This window comes from Lingula anatina, chromosome 8 (genome assembly GCF_051362555.1).
Source record: "Lingula anatina isolate TDL-2025a chromosome 8, LinAna3.0, whole genome shotgun sequence".
Lineage (NCBI taxonomy): Eukaryota > Metazoa > Brachiopoda > Lingulata > Lingulida > Lingulidae > Lingula > Lingula anatina.
Genome location: NC_141774.1, coordinates 8755343 through 8776902, shown reverse-complemented (window position 1 = coordinate 8776902; position 21560 = coordinate 8755343). Strand labels below are relative to the sequence as shown.

Genomic DNA, 21560 nt, shown 5'->3' with positions numbered 1-21560 from the left:
ATCCATTCATTCCTTCATTTATTCATTCATTCATTCATTCATTCATTTATCTGTTTTATGGTTAATTTTTTTTATAAAAGAGAAGATAAAATAATGGTACAACTGAAGAAATGCAGATCTCTCTCTCTCTCTCTCTGTCTCTCTCTCTCTCTCTCTCTCTGACAAAGTGTTTGTGTCTGTGCACTTTAATGCCCTGCACAAATTTACCTGCAAAGCTAATATAAAAACGTGCTTGTGCACTGACCTTTGAAGTGTTTGACAGCCTCTTTATCAACCAGGAAGTAAATATGGTGGGACACCTGTCTGACGCATTTACACACACAGACTGTGAAACCAAGGGCGATCCAAGTTAAAACATTAGTCTGTTTTCTTTGTTATTGGGAGAAAACTTGATTTTTACCAAAAAGTGCAATATGTTAAAACTTTGGTTTCTCATATTTGGTTCATTCTTGTAGAAAATGGTTGATAAATTTAGGTATAAATTGGTAAAAATGAAAAATGTTTATGATTGGTAATTATACTGTGCAGTTGGATCGCACAGGTAATCCTCCAGTTATATGTGTGTAAACCATCCATAGTACAACTCTATAGGTGTAGTGATGTGTGATTAATATCTAAAAACACAATTTTTACATAAGGTTGCTCCTCTCGGGCCTGTTTCAAAAAAGAACTTTCAAAAGAAAGTGGGTCTTGACTTGGACAAAGAAATTTTCACCTCCACAAATTTGGATAAATGACCTGTCTTGAGCTGAAAAAAGAGTGGTTATTAGTCTGAAAAAGCCTCGATTTGTTTCTTGTTATAAAACGAGCACAATGATTCATTTTACTGGACAAAATATGATGTTTTTATGGCAAAAAAGACTAGGAATTTGTTCTTATATTTTAGACCAAGTTTTGATCAATACATCAGATATTTTATGAAATGGCCCCCTGTTGTATATTTATTCTTGCTACCAGGGTGTTTCTACCTGAGCTTGCTCTAGTCCATATTGCACCTGTCAAAAATAATTGGTGACAGCAAACTCTTCCAAGAATTAACCACAGCACAACGAAGTGATTCATGTTTAAGTATGACAGATCACCTGACAAGATATTTGGTAACTACGGTAACTACGACCTGGGGCTGTAGGTGGGGGGGGGGGGGGGGGTTAAGGTGAGGGTTGGGATGAAAAAACTGCCCTTTGTTCTAGAAAAGATGACCACCATGAATTAAAATTTGATCTCAGTCATATATGTATGCCATTTTTCATGCTTTGTCGGGTGAATTGGTTAAAAGGTCTGCTTTTTTTTTGGAAAAAGAAGCCCCCTTTGAAATTTGCTGGCTACAGGCCTGTAATCCTTTTGAAATGATTGAACTGTATTCAATTTGTTGACAAGGACATACTTGCAGTGCATGGTAAAAGACATAATGCTACTGTATAAAGGTATGAAGATACAGCATTTTGAAATCCCCTTCTCCCAGAGAATGACAGATCATATTAATCATGTAAGGACCGATAGTTCATGATATTCAGTATGCTAATAATATTTTAAGATAATTTGTTGAGCATTCAGTAAATGTGTTTTCATTCATAAGTTCTCTGAAGCACTGACTCACTATAAAGAGGATTACAGAAGATTCATATTACTCAATATAATAGACATGTGCTTATAGGACACGTTTTTAGTAGGGGCAGGTGTTTTGCCTCTGTGTAGCATTTTATGCAAATAATAATAGATAGTGAAATTTAAAAAAAAAGTAAAATTATACTGAAATAAAAAAAAAAAAGATTCATGTTACTTTTTCAGTCAGGTAATTTTGTGGTAAATTTTGTACCATTACTTAATGCAGGTCTGCCTTACCTTTTATTTAGTAACTTTCTGTAGTTTACATATTTTAATTTTTATTCAGTATTTCATATATGCACATTTTGCAACATATTTCTTTAAAGATTGAATTATTACTAATTAATACCATTGATTTTGATTTAATTTCGAAACCCCAGTGTCTACCAGTATTATATTCTACTCGTAAGAAGAGTCTAAGAAGCATTTGTAACAGTCTCCAAATTCAGTGTTATCTTATCAGGGACTTTGAAATGTCAATATTTATTTAAAAGACTGGCTGACTGGCTGAGAGAGAGAGAGAGAGAGAGAGAGAGAGAGGTGACTGAATTTTGATCAGATGTGAAACTAGACGAACTGAAATTGCATTCCAAAGCATAGGGAAATATTCAGTTAGATAATAATTCTTATAGATTGTATAATTACCCATAAGTTATAAAATTAAAGGAGAGCTCTGTTGAAAAGAACATTTGAGATTCTTTGGTCTTAGTAATTTATTTAAAAAGTCAAATTTAACCCAAACCAATAATAATTCAACTAACTTAATATGTTTACAGTTATAAAAAATGTATATACAAAAGAACCATTGCAAACTCTATGTGCTCACTAAAGTCCAAACAGTCGGCATATCTCATCTTATCTTGAATAAAGCCCAAGGAGGCCAAGTTGACGCAACTAGAAAATTTCATATTACCTTCATGACAGAATGTGCTAACTTTGGCTGTAGATTTGGTAAGACTGGAATTATCATACCCGGAATTATTGTGTCTGTGTTTATATTTGAGTAATACTGTAGTACAATTAGTTCTAATACCTCTTGAGTGAGAGTTAGTGACTGTTGGCAGGGACAGAGGGAATTTAGAGGTGTTAGGGCTTCTTATCAGTCATTGGTTGGCATGATGGAGGTGTAAATCACATGTTAGTTACAAATTGGGTAATTATTGCCATAATATGTTATTAGAAAAGAAAGTATGTGAGTGTGTCTATGTGTATGTTTGTGAGAGTGTTAGTGATTGTGAATAGGTGTGTGTGTGTGTGTGTGTGTGTGTGTGTGTGTGTGTGAGAGAGAGAGAGAGAGAGAGATAGAGAGAGAGAGAGAAGGGAGGAGTTTGTTCTTGTTATTATTATTGTTATTATTATTATAATTACTACTATTATTACATTTATAATTAATCTTCAAAAACGTGTAGATTTTTCTATGCCACAAACTTGCCTTTGTGGATATGTATCAAGTGTTCCAAGACCCCCTCTTCTTTTCATATTCAAATATTAAAGTACTTATCAACAATAATGTTATGGTGGGTCTAGTTAGAGGATGGAGGCAGAGAAGGCATATATATTCCAATTTGGAGGCTCCTTTTTCTCACTCCCTCCAGAAAAAAAATTGTGTGCAAAGCTTATGTACATGCATGCACTATAGTAAAAGTACTCTCCTGCTGTTTATTTTATATTTGACATGGGAATTGCAGAAAAATAATTAAAAAATAGATTACATGGTTTGTACCCTATTCTCAGCATAATCTTGGAATCATCAGTGTCATATTAGTACCTTCATATATTGTGTAACATAATAATTTGTCACTATATTTGTATCTCTCAGAGTCCATGAATATAGAAAAAAGTTTTTTCTAAATTTTTCTCAGGTAGTGGATGGTATGAAAGGCAATGGATGCTTACAAACTTTAAGGTCATCATGGTGACCCTTTTGTCAAGTCCTGTAAACAAAACTCACCTTTTTTCGCTGAAGTCAAAGAATTGTTCCCCTTTTTAGGTCGAGGAGGAAAGAAAAGCCAGAGAAAAGAAAAAAGAAGAGGAGAGAAAACTCACTGCTGCATTGGCCGCAGCTGCACTTGAGGCTGAACAGGAGCAGAAACGGAGAGAAGAACAACAAAAACTGAAAGAAAAACAACAGTTGGAGGAGAAACTAAAGGAACAACAACAGCAACAACAAAAACAATTGCAACAGAAAAACATGTATTCTGCTGCGGACCCATATTATTCTCATCAGCGCAATTTCAGTCCCGCTAATTACGACGCATTTCCTCCAGCAGACTACGAAAACGAAGATGATGTAATCCCAAGAGGGCATCAACACAATTATCACCACAGAGACATTCACAGAAATGAATCCGATTATTACCAAAATGGCCACCCTGTTTCCAACCATCGAAATATTTCCACACCTCCTCAGAGAGATCTCCATAGAGATCACAGACATCAAAATGGCCAAAATACAGACTTTGAGAGGCCCCAACAGGCTAATTTGGTTGTGAATGAACATGGATATTTAGTGGAAAGGAGCGTTAGTCCCCAGAGGGAGCCCCAGGGTTATATTTCTCACCACCAGAGTGCAGCACCGGTGCATCCCATGTCTAATGACAGGAATGCCCATGAAGCAAGGTAAGGATGATGGAGGGAAGGAGAGACGGATGAATAAACAGGAAAAAAGGGAGAGAGATAGTGTTAACAAATTAATGAACTAGATGAAGAGAAAGGTAGAGCGAGAATCAGTAATTGAATGAACAGTCTGTTTGTCTGACCTTTGTTTACTGTAGAGGCCAATTCAGTGTAATTAGGTTTGCATGCTTTATTCACAATGAGGGCTTTTTTGTTAAATTGTTTTGAAGACAGATGAAGCGAAACATATATCTAACTTGACTCCACTGAGTAGGATTTTGAGAACTGAATATATTTTATTAAGTCAAATCAAAGTTTCAATAAAGTCACAATTCACAAAAGACTATTTTTTTATTTTCTTTAATCAAAATTGGTTACCATAGAAGTAGGCTGCTATTATTCAGAGTAAATTATTTAAATATTAGACTTATTTTATGTGCTACATTAACTTATACAATGTAGACTAAGATTTCCTTCTTCCCAATGAAAAAAATTATATTTTGAATGAAATAAAAAAGTAATACTGTTAGATATTACAGGTCTAGGAAAGCACTGAATGAACGTAATTGATTTTAAAAAAAATCTTCCAGATACAATAATATGCCAGATGTGGTCCAGCCCATGTCACGGCGGTCAAGACTTGGGTCTGAGGAGGACCTTGACCAGACCTTCGGACAGGCACCACAGCCAAGAAGAGGCTTAAGAAGGACCCCTGCTGGAAAGCTTGTGGATAAGAGGTAATGAAATCTAAGGGACCATTCAGATTTACATATATTTACTAGATGGGTCAGTCCAACCCTGAGGGGGATTCTTGCTAGAGTGCAATCAGTGGAATTAGCTTAGGATTATAGAAAGGTGCTGTTAATCTTTTTAGGTATATAAAATTGATGGAGGTCACTTTGATGTCAAGCCCCTCTCTCTCTCTCTCTCTCTCTCTCTCTCTCTCTCTCTCTCTCTCAGATATTAAAACATTAAGTTAAGAATCCAAGTTGGTAAAAATTGCACTGTTCAGTTTCTTAAGATACTTCAGTCATGTATAGAGACATCAGCAGAGCAGATTTAAATGACTAACTTTTTTTCCTGCAGCTGCACCCTAGGGTCACCAGGACAGATTGATAAATTGATTGATAGCAATTTAATCTCCGATCCTCATTATTTGCCGTTCCCTTAATTTTCCCTTAATTTTCTCTGATTTTCTCTCTTGATTTTCTCTGCCCTGCAAGGGAACTTATCATAGTAAAACCACATAGCAGGTTTTTGTTTGCTTCTGTGACAAGAAATTTAAAAGAAAAACACACACGTCCTTTATCAAAACAATCACACAAAATACACATCCTCAGATTGATGAATTAGTTGATAATGCTAAGATTCCTGATCTAATAAAACGTACGCGACGTAGACTTGACGAGGCATGCGTTATCAGCTGTTGCATGTTATTGGCAATTAATTATTCAGTTGCCTTGACTTTGGCATTAGGTAATGAGAGCATTTCTGTAGACCTGGATGTTCAGAAACGGTACCGTCGCTTACCTCGACTTTGTTGCTCTCTGTAAATTAAGGCTAATTTACCAGTATACCTATGCATCGAGTTTTAATATAACATTGGATAATATGAATTTTGCTGCAGTATGCCACCAGAAGGTTATTAGGAAGTAACTACAGTAGCTTATTTGCTCCAGTTTGTTGCTGTTTTTGAAGGTATCTACCGATGACTCAGGTAAATGTATGTATTGATAACTGGTTTTTGACTTGATAAGTTAATTTAAAACTGTCCATATTTATAGAGTCCTTGCTGCAGAATATTCGGTTCAGTCTACAGTTGTCTACAATGTGTGAATTGTTTAATGTTTAGATAATTTAAAAATTGCAGTCTTTTGGAGTGGTAATTACGAATTTCTATGTTGATGCAATACATTTCTCATGAGTCACGTTTTCTGGCTTTTATTTCTTATCAAGATAGGTGACTTAACTGATGACAGACTATTTGCAGATAAAGCTTATACCGTAATCCCTAGCAGTAACTTTTGTGAGCTTTGAAATTGGGTATTTTTATTTTATTTTATTTTTATTTTTTTTACTAGGGAAAATTGCTTAATTGCTATTAATGCCCTTAAGGGACCATATCTTCTGAATTTGTCATCAAAGCAAACTCAAAACTTGAATTGATATCTTAGACTTTGGAACAATTTTTTTTCTAAATTTTCCTTAACGTTGGTTACTATGAGCTTTTAAATTTACACATGTTACAATGGAGCAGGTATTTTTTACAAAAAAAAAGGATGAAAAATAATACTAAAATCATATTTTCAATGAAAGACTGCAGACTGATACAAAATGATAGCCAGCATTAGATGGAGTAGCTTTGTTTGCTTACCTGAACGTCACCTGAATATGAACGCACGGCAGGGTGCCCTTGCCTCGTGCTTGTTGCTGTCTGCAAAGGCATACGTATAAATGTACCAGCATATACCAATGCATTGAGTCAATCAGATAATGTATTAGTTAGCTACAAGTACCGTATAGCTAAAAAAAAACACGACTATTGGTACGCGTATGATCGATAACTGATTTAATTCTCGTAAGATTACCATCCGCCCCCTTCCTTATGAATAGGTATTACTTTATTAATACAATGCAACCGTCGTGTAGCCGCATGTTAGAAGACAATGTTTGATTACGCACAGCAGTAGGAGGCCGCTACCCCTTCCCAGCAAGGAGTCAACACAGCAGCGCGTAACCCGGGGTTAATTAGGGGTTATTAGCTGTCCACTTATGATCGGTATTGTTCGTCTTGATTGCAGCACACTTCCTACTCACTATTGGTTCGACCGCCTCTTCTTTAAATGCTCTCTCAAACCTTTCCTCAGTCAGCTGAGAATGGAAACACGTTTATCTGCCGATAAACTACGTCGTTGATGTATTATTCGGCATCATTCTTCAGTGGGTCATAAGGCTCTATCTATCATTTTTTTCGTCTCGCATTTTACCAGATTAAGCTGACGCTCGAAAACTAAATTTAATGAATAAATTTCTCACGTGCACCGTATCCAGCTAATTTTACGACAATAACTACCACGGCACCTCCGCCATTTGCAATTGTAGACGAACCACGTGTTTCCAACTGATAGGCCAATACAACTATACCAGACCCATTGTACGAGAAAGGACCGTTTATATTTAATGAATTAAAAAACATTTGAGGATTGCGATTTTCTATTGATATACTATCGATGGTATCCCTGTATTAAATCATCCACTGCTACCCCCTCTTTTGTAGTGTAGCATGACTCGTATCACAAGATGGCCTTAGAAATGAAGTAAGACAGGCCTACACTCTGATAGTTTTTAGTCTATTATTAACCCTAATGTCGTTGCTTGTCATTCATTCTAGAACTCTCTGAGCCATCGCAAAGTTATTTGCCAGGACATTTAAAGGCTACTTCTTAACGGATTTTTTTTTTATTTGCACTGAGTCCAAAATGTTCGAGGACGTCTCTGTCGTTATCGCCGTTTCTCGGACGCAGTCCCAGACAAAGGATCGGAAAGTTTCTAAATAAAAGAACTTATAAATGCTGCCACTAGCCATCCTTATTGTTCCTAAGTAAAGAGAGGCGATAATGATATTTTCTTTCTTCTAGCTTAGTCTGTCGACTAAAATGAACAAGGTTAGGCCTACAATGCAACCACCTATTATTACGACCATTAATGAGGTTCTTTGCTACACTCCCTTTCTTCATGATCGCGAAACCAGTGGGGTGCTGTGTTTTAAATATATAAAAAGGGTCTCGCGAGGTGAAGCTATAATAATGAAATAAAAAAATCCAATGAATAGGCCTATCTAATAAACCATGAAGCACGTAGTCTAGGCCTCTTCTTTGACCGACATCACATTTTTACATTCTTTGTTTTAATAAGAGGACGAACGTGGTCTAATTTGTCTTTTGGTGGTGTGTGATTTTGCTCGAAGTAGCGGAGTCAAGTAAATCGGTGATTTACCGTTGGTAAGAGTAGCGATCATCGCTCCTGCGTCCTCATAGATTACTTTCTAATCACCCGTAATTAACGCAGTCAGGAATAAGCGCTCAAATAGGGGTTTTTGTATCAGGGAAAATTTTAGTATTAATCTTATGTTATTATGTATCTGTATTATGTAATCATGTAACTCATTTTCCCAAGGCAACCACCAATTATGATGACCATTAATGAAGTTCTCTGCTACACTCTCTCCTCATGATCACTTGCTCGATCGTGAAACCCTGGAGGTGTTATATATATATTTGGGGTAGTTTACTATAGCATGCTACACTCTCCTCATGATCAGCTGCTCGATCGTGAAATCTGGAGTGAAACCCATGGTTTATCTAACAATGGTTTAAATAAATAAAAAGGGTGTCACGGAGGTGAAGCTGCTTAACTCATAAGAATAACGAACGAAAAAATACGATGAACATTTAATAAACCACGAAGCACGTATGTTTTGACCGTTATCGCCTTTTTTACATAAGATGTCTCAACAAGAAGGCAGATGTAGTCCAATTTGTCTTTTGTTGGTGATTCTGCTTCAGGTGGCTGAGATTAGTTGATCGGTGATGCACCGTTGGTAAGGGTAGCAATCATCACTCCTGCGTTCTAACGGATTACTTTCCAACCCCCCATAATTAACGCAGCCAGGAATAGGCGCTGAAATAGGGGGTATTAAATCAGGAATTAATTTTTGTAATTATGTATCCGTTAAATAAGAATTGTAACATTATCACGTATTTTTCCTGATGGAAAATATCATAATTTATGCACACTGATCGAATTATAAAGAAAATCTCCAGATGTAAACAAAGGTCAGTCAAGTATCACTCATCCCAGGCTGCAGGGCAGATATAGAGAATTGAATGAAGCGCCAGTGATCTGGCAACCCTACAAATTTGTCATAATGATTCATGGGCAAACAATAGAAGCATGAAATTAACACCTTTTACAGTGTGAATGACGACACCTTATGAGGCTTTTGTTTCTTCCCCTGGTTGGTATTACAAAGTAAGTATGCTGACGTAAGTGTGTTGACTTTTGCATGTTCAAAGGAACAATGGAAATGTCATTTCAAAACAAAGAGCCACATTTCCCTACTTAGGTGGCCAAAATATTGTCAATGAAACGCAAAAAAGACAAAATCACCAGCTGTTACTGACTGAGTCTAACTCAAATGCAAAAAGGTACGCACAGCGACAAAGCGCTATTGTAAACAATGACCCGACGATGAGGTCAATAAGATGTATAAAATGACTATTTGTACTACAAAACTGTACCCCTGCCCCTACTTGTATATTATTACACAGACAAGGCCACCCTATACCAGAGTTACAGATTGATTTTTCATTACACAGTCTCTTGCACTGAAGAAAAATACTCATAATTAATTTGCGGCCCTAGTAGAGGGTCTTCTCTCGCTTTCTCTCAAATCAAAATAAACTAGCAAACATGAAAATTGGCAAAATGTATTAGAATGTAGTGTTGCGAACCCTTTAAACAAGGTGAATGGTAATATGCACGTTTAGACAAATTTTAATTTTAATTTCAATTAAATTTAATTTTAATTAAAATTGATATTACCAAAATTAGTAAATGTCGTTTGCGTCATGTATCAATATTTTTGCGCATAATAGTACCTACGTTATAAACATTCAGCAAAGATATTTGGAAGGCCGCTCTTTTGTTGTTTATATCAAAGGAAAACTATTTGATACCCATCGTATCAATCATTATACCATTATAAGAGATTAGCATACTAATTTATGTCCCGAGTAATAATAACTTTAACAATAACAACACACCTTCCTACTGTGCTTTCCGTTGCAAAAACAATTAGCCACGACTGTTTTATATATTCATCGATATTTATAATAATGACAATTTCAAAATCTTCAAAAGTACAGACACGGACACGAACTCCCGTCGGGTAGGTTGCAGACGACTCAACGACGTTAACCGTTGTTCCACCAATTCTATTGTTCACGATTACATACATCGACAGCTCTGTATTGCCGCGCATGCCGAAGCTTTGCGGAAATTGCCGAAGGCTAGGAAAATTCTTCAAAATATACTTTTATTACATTTAATCAAATCCAGACTATCTCCCACTGCCCTGAGGTATGGCTAAAGGCTTTCAGTTGTCATCAGACTTTGTAATTTGGGAGAAAAAAGTGAAACAGTAACTTCTGGTGATGAATAATAGGTAATAGTGCTGCAAGGTGTTGTTTTTTATCCCTGATCACGCTCAGCTGTCACCTTGATTGGATAGTAAACGGTTGTCGTAAAATCGCTAAATGATATTAAAACCCGGTGCATAAACTTGAAAACCACCTAGGACAACCTTAGACTGCCACATTAATCCAATACAACGCAAAAATAAACTATAACAAGTGGTTAAAGCCTTCAAACCGAATGTCGTAAAGTCCCCATATACCTCCATAGAGACAATAAAATAGAAGAAGCTTGTGAAACAAGAAAAATCCAGTTCCAACATAATAATCGAAATAAAATACTGCCGGGCATCGGAGCGGCCTAAAACTTGGCACGCTTACCGCTAATACTGCAGGCTACATCATCCCGTCGCTCGTTTGTAAATTCCGTGCATGGCATACGCACAATCAAACCGTATATCCAAATTCCACCTCTGATGTTTGAATTGGTCCTCTCTACAATCCAATTCAGGAAATGACGTAACCGAAGAGGTCGCATTGTCCAATGGCATGGCTTCTTTTTCGTAATGGTAGGTTAGAGAGGACCAATTCAAACATCAGAGGTGGAATTTGGATATACGGTTTGATTGTGCGTATGCCATGCACGGAATTTACAAACGAGCGACGGGATGATGTAGCCTGCAGTATTAGCGGTAAGCGTGCCAAGTTTTAGGCCGCTCCGATGCCCGGCAGTATTTTATTTCGATTATTATGTTGGAACTGGATTTTTCTTGTTTCACAAGCTTCTTCTATTTTATTGTCTCTATGGAGGTATATGGGGACTTTACGACATTTGGTTTGAAGGCTTTAACCACTTGTTATAGTTTATTTTTGCGTTGTATTAGATTAATGTGGCAGTCTAAGGTTGTCCTAGGTGGTTTTCAAGTTTATGCACCGGGTTTTAATATCATTTAGCGATTTTACGACAACCGTTTACTATCCAATCAAGGTGACAGCCGAGCGTGTCCCTGATGTACGAGTAGCTTTTTCTACAGTTTCTATAATTCTCTTAACGTATGAAAATATGCAGGTTTTCTGATATAATAAGACTTTGATAAAATCAAAACCAATAATACTTTTAAAGTCGAGAGTCGGGATAAATATCGGCAAGGTGGAGATATGTCCCGCCGGCGCTTCCGCAACAGCAAGACTGAAGGACGCAAGTTACAAAGCAAAACATGTTTAGTCAAGTTAAAGACTTAATTACCGGTTTAACTTCGGCGGCAGTGCCTACTGCTGTGAGCAACATGCGCTGTCCATCGTAATCCCCCTATCATTAACACTGTCGGGGACGTGCGCATTAGCGCGTCTGATGTAGACAGCGTGTGCTATTAAAGTGACCGGGGACTTATTAGCTATAGTGTACATTCCGGCACACTGTGGTATTATAGAGTAGCCTGTAGGGTCCAGTTTGTTGCTGTCTGTAAAGGTAATGCCAATGATAGGATACATATATATTGGATTATTATTATTATTATTATTATTTTATTATTATTATTATTATTATTATTTTATTTATTTATTTATTTTTTTTTTTGCAATTTTATTTTTGGAGTTGGTTAGTTTTAATTGGACACTCTTAATGGATTTAGTTGCAATATTGAGGTCAGTCTACAATATAAAGCATCTATTTTAAAGCTGCTAGATTTGTCATTTTTTTAGATTGGTCGATGCATTTCTGCCTTTATGTAACATGTACAGGGCATTATGAATGGGTCACGTAGTCTGGCTTTATCATCAAGACTGCATGGCGACAAACGGTACAATGTATGACCTAAATTGGGCACTTAGCAAACACTGCGCATGATTTGATATTGGTAAACTTTTCTGCTTTTATATAGTATAGTACTCACAGTGAAAATATATTTTCAGTACTATTTCAAAAAAGTGGATTTAAAAAGTGATATCTTATATTAGGTAGCTAGAATACACAAAAAAAAGTTTAAAAAAGGTTGCTTAGCCTTTCATTTTGGCTTATTATAAGTGACCATTTTATTTGAAAGTCATAAAAAGCATGGGACTCTGAAAAGTAACACAGACAACCTACATTAGAGAGACATGCTTTGTTTGATGTCTCATAATTTTACTGTTTTATTTAATTGTTTTTAAAAAACAGACTTTTTTTACACATTGGAAAGCTGGATGTTACTTTGTAAGACAAATTTGTATGAGTCTACTGAAATCAAGCAGCTTGATTGTCATGTAACACAATTTTAATTTCTATTTAAAAATAGAAAATACTAGAAATATAGACTTAAATGGGAATCATCTTGGATAGGCTGAAGTTTATAATTTTAAATGAGGTTTTTGCATGGTATGACTTCCTATGAGATAAGAAAATCTGTATGTATTTAGGTGAGGTGGGGTTATCTGTTCAGCATTGTGGGTGAAAATAGGCGTAGGGTGATATAGGCGTAGGGAACATCTTAAAATAGGTACAAACACATGAAAAAAAAATGGTGAATTTGCACTGTTTTGAATTTAAACTGAATTGGTGGGTGTAAGAAAGAAAAACTGGATGTATTTTTTGTGTATTTTCATAGATGATTGTGTTGAATCTTATGCAAAAAAAAGGTATGGTCAGTATTTTGGGTAATAAGAAAACGAACAGCCAACCAAACAAGTTAAAGACTTCACTAAAAACACCTTCAAGATTTGGAGTATATGATAGATGCGTTGAGGGCAACCTGATGCAGTAGTTTTATTTCAGAAACATTATTCCAAGATAGTTTAAATTCCAATCATTTTTTTTCAGAAGTATATATTCAAGTATAAAATCATATTTTTTTAAAATATTGCATATCTATTTAGGTGCAATTTAAGGCACCTTAATTAAAGTACCATATTTATATAAATCGACTGAAAACTCATACAGCAGTTTCGTTTTAAAAACATATTATTCAAGCTTAAATAATCATCGAGGTCACCTTCACAGTTGGTGTTATTTTTCATATAAACTGAATGAAATCTTATACAGTAGTTTCTGTGACCTTTGAATTTTTCAAAACATGTAGCAGGGCATGTCTGTTCAACAGTCTTCAGTGAAGATCCCCTCAAAATCTGTAGTATTTTAAAGTAGGTTGAATAAGACCTGGTACTGAACTTTTTTTACCTGCATTTTCAGAAATATGTATCCCAGTGTGAAGTCTTCAGTAAAAGCACCTTCAGAATTTGCTGTCAGCGATGCTGGTCATTACAGACGGCCATTGTCACGGAAAGTTGACAAAGATGTTTTGTACCAGGTAAGACATTGTAAAAATAATGAGAACGAAATTTTATTTACGTAAATTAATAATTTGCCACTCTCATAGATCTCATAGTAGCATCCCTTAAAATTGTTCTTTCTTGCTACATACGTATGTAACTGATTTAAATGATATGAGTCTGATTTTTGTTTGGTACTATTGCAAAGTTAGATGTGGCCTAACTGAATACGTGATCTGGCAATATACAAAATATAAATAATTGGTGATAAGCAAATAGAAGTATTTTGACGATTCAGAAGTATATTCTGTTATAAGCCAGGAAAGCAAAACCTGCTTGTCATGCAAATCTTGATTGCTATCTAGTTAAATTGTGTTTATTTTACTTGAATGTAGCAAATAGTTGAAGATTCCCTACAGAAGCGATCCTCACTCGAGCCAGATATATGGTGCAAGCTTGTCTACATGGAAAGAGAGCAAGGGATCGCAAAATTCTACGTCAGGGAGCCCCAGTTTACGGTGGATGGCTCGGATCATGAGTACGACGGACAGAAGTAAGTCCAGGGTCTTATTTTATAGACCGTGCAGGTGTTGAAGGAGACCTTTTCAAATAATTGTACAGCAAACTGGCTATGAATATACAATGTAGTGTATAAAACATCCTTCTTTTGTTTAACAAGGTTTGCCTGATTTGCTTTTCATTGCTGATGAATAATAAATCATGTGTCTTTAATGAATTGTTGATATCATGGGCCTAGTATTTACCAGTCATTCATATAAATAATTTCAAAGTGCAGATGCATGTGCATATTTTATATTAAGAATGCTTTTTATGGATTTACTAAAAATGTAGCTTGCAATTTCTCATCACATTTAGACCATATGAAAAAAAAACAACCAAAATGAAGACTGAAAATCCTGAAATCAGACATTATACTGAAAACTTTCACCCATGCATTGATAATTACCCTCGTCACAGGGGAATTCTCAGAATGGAAATCATTCAAAATGGCTCATAGTTTCACAATTAAGTTTAAAAACAATACACTGCTTCAGAGATGCATTTTCTTACTGAAAAGCTTATTCCAGTAAAATCATTTAATTTTTATCATATAAAATGATTAATAAATTTTAATATTCAGGTTGGGCCTGGCTGTGTTTGAGAACCCATTCCGAGATGATAAGACTGCCAAAGTTCGAGAGCACATAGGAAAGGTAAGTCTATACTGGTCACACATGTAGAATAAATTTCTAAGAATTCGAACAAAATTCCTGGAATTCACTGAGTCACTTTGAGGCACCCTGAGTTTCAAAAGTTTCTGGAATCACTCCTCTGTTATCAGCATTTCTCTGCTATTTTCATTACAACCCTGAGTTCTGAGATTTCTGGAATTTCTCTTTTACCAGCATTTCTCTGCCATTTTCATTAAAACCCCAAGTTCTGAGGTTTCTGAAATTTCTCTTTTATCAGCATTTCTCTGCCATTTCCAGTAATTTGGCGCGCAGCTACTTGCCTTTGATAAATTGAGGTTTCTTGTAACCCCTGAATCTCAGGGTATGCTGTCACCATATGTTATCTGTGTAAGTCAGAATCAGGTTGGATGTATTATTTAATGAATGATTGTTGTCTTCATTCACAATTCTGAAAATGTTGGTTTTAAATAATAGAACTGATATGGGACGTGATTGTTCGTGAAAGCAGAAAGGCAGCATCTAGAATCAAAGGACATTTTTAAAATATTTGATTTCGTTTTTGATCAGCTCTTTCTGGATGAATGTGATGTGCCATACTATAACTTAACATATTTGTGTGCAATTTTTGTGTAAGAAAGAATTTGAAATATAATCATAAATTTTGTGCTCTCAAACACTGACACTGACATGTTTGACTGAATATTTTTTAAAGAAAGTAAAAGATACTGATGTTTAGTGCGACATCTGATTGGGGGAAAATATTCATTCTATGATATTCCAGGGTGTTTTGATAAAACGTGACAAAGAGGGAAATATCTGGGCCATCCGATTGGGTAAAAATGATGTCATCGTCAAGGGTTACAATGACCCCAGCAGCTGTAGCGTATCGGCAGACGTCATCAGAAACATGGGCAGACTGCCAGCAGAGAAGACCATTAAGGTAAAATGTCCAAAAATTGGTTCTAACCTCATGAAGAGGGCACTTGATTGCAGATAATAATAATAATAATAATAATAATAATAATAATAATTAAGTAAAGAAAAAGAATGATATGTGTATGTATAATGATGTATATAATATGTATAATGATATGTGTAAAAACCATGCACTTCTTCAGAAGTGCATTTGCTTACCCAAAAACTTATTCCTTTAAGATCATTGATTATTATAATTTTATATTATTATGTGTAATCATCATATCTAATATGTGTGTGTAAATGAACTTGTCTTGATGAGTTTCACTAGAAGTGAAAAGTGAATTTTCAAACATAGATACTTAGATATTGAGAAAAATCATTAGAAAGCAGCTGTAAGTGGAAATTGCTTAATATCATGTCATATATTACTTTAATTTTGTATTTCATGTTATTATTTCAGGTATTTGACATGGGAGAATTCAAAAGCCTTATAGCTTTAGAACTACGTAACAGACACCCAAACTTGGAGCGGTTACGGACAAACTGCATTGTGGCCTTAAGTTTTGTCCGTAACACATTAGATGACATGGACACGCCCTGTTGGATCATCATTATTAATTATGTAGCACTTAACGCTCTAGATGATGAGCATGGTATGTTGAGTTTATTGTAAGGCATGGAGGGGGAAATCATTGGCATGAAAATAACATTCATCACTTTTTAAATAATTTTATTCAGATGATAGATGTCCACTATCAACACACCTTTTTTCCTACTACAAAGACCCTATAGAAATATCCTGTCTAAAGCACTTTTTATAATTCTAAATATTATTGCAATATTTCATATGTAATTATTGTGTCCAAGATGTCACAATTCATAAAAAAGAAATATCTTTAAGTCCATATTTTTTCAGACCAATCTTCTAAGGCAATATTATAATGTCATGCATAATGATGATTTTTTTAAAATTTGAAATATATTTTTGTACCTTTATCCTGTCTCTCTTGTTCCAGTTTTACATTCCATTGAGTCTTCCCTAAGTGAGCTTATGCAGGATCAACAGGGCAAGGAGGGCGGGAAAGTTGTTAATGTATGTATAGTGACTTGTCACAGTGTCGTTCTCTCACTTAGCACAACGTCACAGACACGTAGCACAACGTCACTGACAAACCAGCACAATGTCATTGTCACACCTAGTATGATATAATCATACCAAATGCCATGTCATTTTCACACCATACACGGTGTCATTGTCACACCTAGTGCAATGTCACTGTCACACCAAGCATATAATTATCATACCTAATGCAAAGTCATTGTCACACCCAACACAATGTCATTGTCACACCTAGAAACTTGTTATCATACCTTATGTAAAATCATTGTGAATTTGGATCTAAGTGAAGTAAAGTTAAGCCTAAAAATGTAGACCAGTTTTCAGGCAAAAGCTCTTGAATTTGTGAAACAGGTGCCTTGAGTCACTTTTTCCTTACTTAGTACATAAAATTTGGTTGATGAATTTTCTTAGCATAATATCTTGAAAGTTTTGATTCAAAATTACTAGCATATAAATCTCATGGTTTATAAAATAAGCATAAATATTGAATCTTTATTTCTTTTTTAATTAATTTCAGAGACAGTGGTCTAAGAATAATTTACGGCATGACCTTCAGCAGGCAGAGAGGGAGCCTCCTGGTCGAAAAAACAGGATCGAGCTTCGCAAACAGAAAAAGCCTATCACAGACTTCAGCTGGTTACAAGGTAAAAGATCTTGGCAGATTGTTTATATTTTATCCTAATTTATTTTAACAGAATGCACCTTACAGAATTTGTAGTCATTTTTATGTACAGACACAGATGTGTCTGTACATATTGCCATCACCTGCGTCTGTCGTCGCCGTCGCCGTCTCTGTCGCCGTCCCTGTCGCCGTCGATGTCGCCGTCGCCGTCGCCGTCGCCGTGCACTTTCATCGTTAACACGATAAGTGGAAGACAGTTTTACTTTTTGGCTTTATATTTACAGAGCTGATGAATATTCATAAAACGCAGGTCAAGTTCGAAAATCAGCATGTTTGGGCAATTATTGTAGTATTTATGCTGTGTTTTCACTTTTTAGCATATATGCAACACTGTTAACACATTTCAAGGAAAACTGATAGGCCTGTTGTCATGAAACTCACAGGAGTAATTAATCTTACTAAAACGCAGATCAAATTCGAAAATCGGCATGATCGGGCCACTATTTTAGTAGTTATGCTGTTTTTTTCACTTTTCAGCATATGTGCAACACTGTTAACACATTTCAAGGAAAACCGATAGACCTGTTGTCATGAAACTCACAGGAGTAATTAATCTTACTAAAATGCAGGTCAAGTTCGAAAATCAGCATAATCGGGCCATTATTTTATAAGTTATGCTGTTTTTAAACATTTCCTCAGATTCAATTCTTAGGCATGTTAACAGTCTCATTATTTAACTAATAAGATTCGTAAAAGTGTTTGTTTGACATTTCCTGCATCTTTACAACATTGTTAGTTGATTATGTAAAAATGATGGTAAACTTGTTATCATGTATTGTATAATAGAGTTTGAAAAATGGAAATAAACTCATATCATTGCAGTTTGTCAGATACATTCATTCACTATGTTCAGAAACTCAGAATGGAGGAAATTGGACATTAAACACTGTTCTATTGATATTTTTCCCATCTCATCAATTTTCTTAGTTGATCATATATAAATGGCAGTAAATTGTTAATTTTGTTATATGTTAAAAAATTGTTAAAAATGGAAAAAAAAAACATTTCAAGACAGTGCTGTCTTGTCTACATTTTGGCATTTTCAAGGTGTGACTTTGAAGTTCCTTTGGCCTGAAGACCTTTGCTAGGAACATTTTCTGAATATCCATGATACTAATATTTTATTATTAAAAATTGATGGTAATTATCCTGTTAAACATTATGTAATAGTGCATCAAAATTTGAAGACACCCCTATTTTGGACACTGCTCCCATGATGACCATTTAAGGAAAACCATGTCACTTACTGTTCTCAAACTTACAGGAAGAAACATGGGAGTTAAATAAAGCTTCAGTGGGCAATGCAGACTATTTGGTAAATTTTTTTGGCAGTTAATCAGTTTTTTGTGAAAATTTAATTTTTTACATATTGGCATTTTCAAGGTGTGACTTAATTAGAACCTCCACGGGCTTGAAGACCCATGCTAGTCACATTTTCTGAAAATCCAAGATACGTATATTTTATTATTAAAAATTGACGGTCATTATGCTGTTAAGCATTATGTAATATTGCATTAAAATAGAAGAAAACACAATTTTTGGTGCTGCTGCCATGATGACCATTATGGGAAAACCATGTTACTTATGATTGTCAAACTTTCAAAAAAGAAACAAAGGACTAAAATGCAGCCTGAGTTGGAAAAGCAGTCTAATTGGCTTCTTTTTCTGGAAGTTATACATTTTAGTGAAATATTCATTTTTATCATGTTGGCATATTCATTGTGGGACTCGAAGCTCCCATGGACATGAAGCCAAATGGTAATCAAATTTTCTACATGTCCATGCTATTTATAGTCAATAATCAAAAATTGGTGATAATTATTCTGTAATTTATTTTGTAATGTTACATCAAAATTGACAAAAATCTTTTTGCACTGCTACTACAAACATTATGAAAAGAAATTTATGTTACTTATTATTATTTTCAACTTACAAGTATGATTTGTAGGATTGGCATGCAGTTCAAATTAGAAAGCCAGCTCAAATGGGTTATCATTTATTATTGAATTTAAGCAGTTTTATGTGAAATTTTCATTTTTCTCATTCTGGCATTTTCAAAGTGTGAACTTAAACTCCCATGGGCCTGAAGCCTTGCGCTTGTTACACATTTCACTTACATTGGTATTACCTGTTGAGCATAATTAAAATTTGATGTTGAATTTGCAGTTAAGCATAATGTACTTTTGCATCAGAATTGACAGTAGCCTGTTTTGTGCATTGTTATTGTCTGCTTTTTGTCTGTACATTTGACAGCTTTGCTGCCTTGTTATAATTTAAACCTATTTGTAGAAAATTTGACATGTAGGTAATACATATAATTTGGCTAGATTTTACTGGAACCTTTTCATGCTAATTTGAACTTGAGGCCATTTTCACATCAAGCGGTATACTTTAGTAATAGAGGCTGTACTGGTACATTTGAAAGAACCTCACATGTGGTTATGCCACAGGTTTTACTCATTTTCACAAGTTTGACACTTTTTTCTCTTTGGACGGAAGATGACTGATTGGCTGCGTTAAGTGTGGGAATCCGTAACTTGTCACTCTCTCATAGTGTACCAGTACAGATTGTAACTCTAAAGTATACCACTCAGTGTTAAAAAGGCCTTGTAAATATTCACTGGTATATTTCTTGGATATTTGACATAATGTACCACATTAGATAAATTTTACACTATTAACATTAATTTTGAGGAATTACCATAGTATCTCTTGAAACATCTGTTATTTGTCCCTCCTTCTGTTCTTATTGCAGCCAAATGATATATAGAAACAGATTTTTATAAGGTACAATGCATGCAGTTTAGTACATTTTATATTAATAATAATTTTTATATTTTATTATTTTATTACCTAATCCTGGTGGATGTTAAGTAATATTAACCATCAGCTACCTTCCCCTCTGACAATTACCCCCCTACCCACCCCCCCCCCCCCCCCCAAAAAAAAAAAAGGTAAAGCATGTACCTTGGTATATACAAAATTTGATGACAGATTTATCTTTCATTTTTTTCTTGCTCTCTTCCCTGTCCATTAACCCTGTTTAATTTTCAAATCCAGTTATTATTATTTTTTGTGTTGTTGTATATTTTTCAATATTTTGCATATTTTCTTTTATTATTTTGGGGCATAAAAATTACCAAGCAAGTATTAATTGGAGCGGCCTTGACCTTTTATAACCTAACTGCAAATAACCAATACTGGTATGCTATATGCATTTAAACATATTTTAATTTTGAATTTATTTTCATTTTAAATGCTTTTCCCATTCATTTGAAATGGCCTATAACCTGATGAAATTGACATTCATTTTCTCCAATTTTATTTTGATTTTCCTGACCCATGACCTTGACCCAGATTTGTTTTGCATTTGACCCAATAAGCTGACCTAATTTTTGGTTGTCAATTTCACCTCAGAACCTGTAGCTAGTCCAGCATTACAGTTGCTAGAACTCCGTAACCAGGGTGATAAAAACGATGAGTCAGAATTGTATTCTGATTATGAGGATTATGAAGAAATATCGGGTAATGGCACGGAAGCTTTGCTTGGCTACTTTCTGCATTGGTAGAGGCTTATATATCATTATAAACATGCTTGGGTTCTAATGTGGGAGCAGATTCCAGCTTTATCTTTAAGAATTTCCTTCATGAATATGAAACATTTGTGTAGCAATTGATTTTTTTTTCTTCCTAAATTGATTCATTTGACAAATATAGATTTAGCTATAGACTTAAATTAAAATGCTTACATGAATCTTTTGGGATGGTTTCACAAAAGAAGTTAAATATTGGACATTAAGACCAAAACTTGGTCTATTGAACCTGGAAAAAAATCAGTATTTTTTCTCCCAAACAAGGATAATTGGATCTGTTTTGCAAAAAGCTCAGAAACAATTTTGTTTTAGAAGGATGACTACTTTATGTCAGCTATCAATTTATCCTTCATTGGTAAAGATGGTGGAAATAAGTCCAACATTCAACTTCAGCTT

The 21560-nt window shown here is 35.0% G+C and overlaps 1 protein-coding gene across 6 annotated transcripts in view; it reads left to right on the top strand.

The window, feature by feature from the left end:
* The window catches only part of LOC106179118 (myosin-IIIb), a 58397-nt gene that overhangs the window by 33734 nt on the left and 3103 nt on the right, over window positions 1–21560 (top strand). For 2 of the 6 annotated variants that reach the window (XM_087019011.1, XM_087019010.1), the window contains 10 exons: window positions 3596–4224; window positions 4812–4958; window positions 13579–13696; window positions 14054–14211; window positions 14800–14872; window positions 15633–15791; window positions 16230–16422; window positions 16786–16862; window positions 17407–17533; window positions 20989–21096. In XM_087019011.1, coding sequence (XP_086875137.1) covers window positions 3596–4224; window positions 4812–4958; window positions 13579–13696; window positions 14054–14211; window positions 14800–14872; window positions 15633–15791; window positions 16230–16422; window positions 16786–16862; window positions 17407–17533; window positions 20989–21096 — 1789 coding nt within the window. Of the gene's footprint in view, window positions 1–3595; window positions 4225–4811; window positions 4959–13578; window positions 13697–14053; window positions 14212–14799; window positions 14873–15632; window positions 15792–16229; window positions 16423–16785; window positions 16863–17406; window positions 17618–19841; window positions 20267–20326; window positions 20359–20988; window positions 21097–21560 lie in introns of those variants that run through there. The other 4 variants (XM_087019016.1, XM_087019015.1, XM_087019014.1 and 1 more) reach the window with 4 other exon arrangements.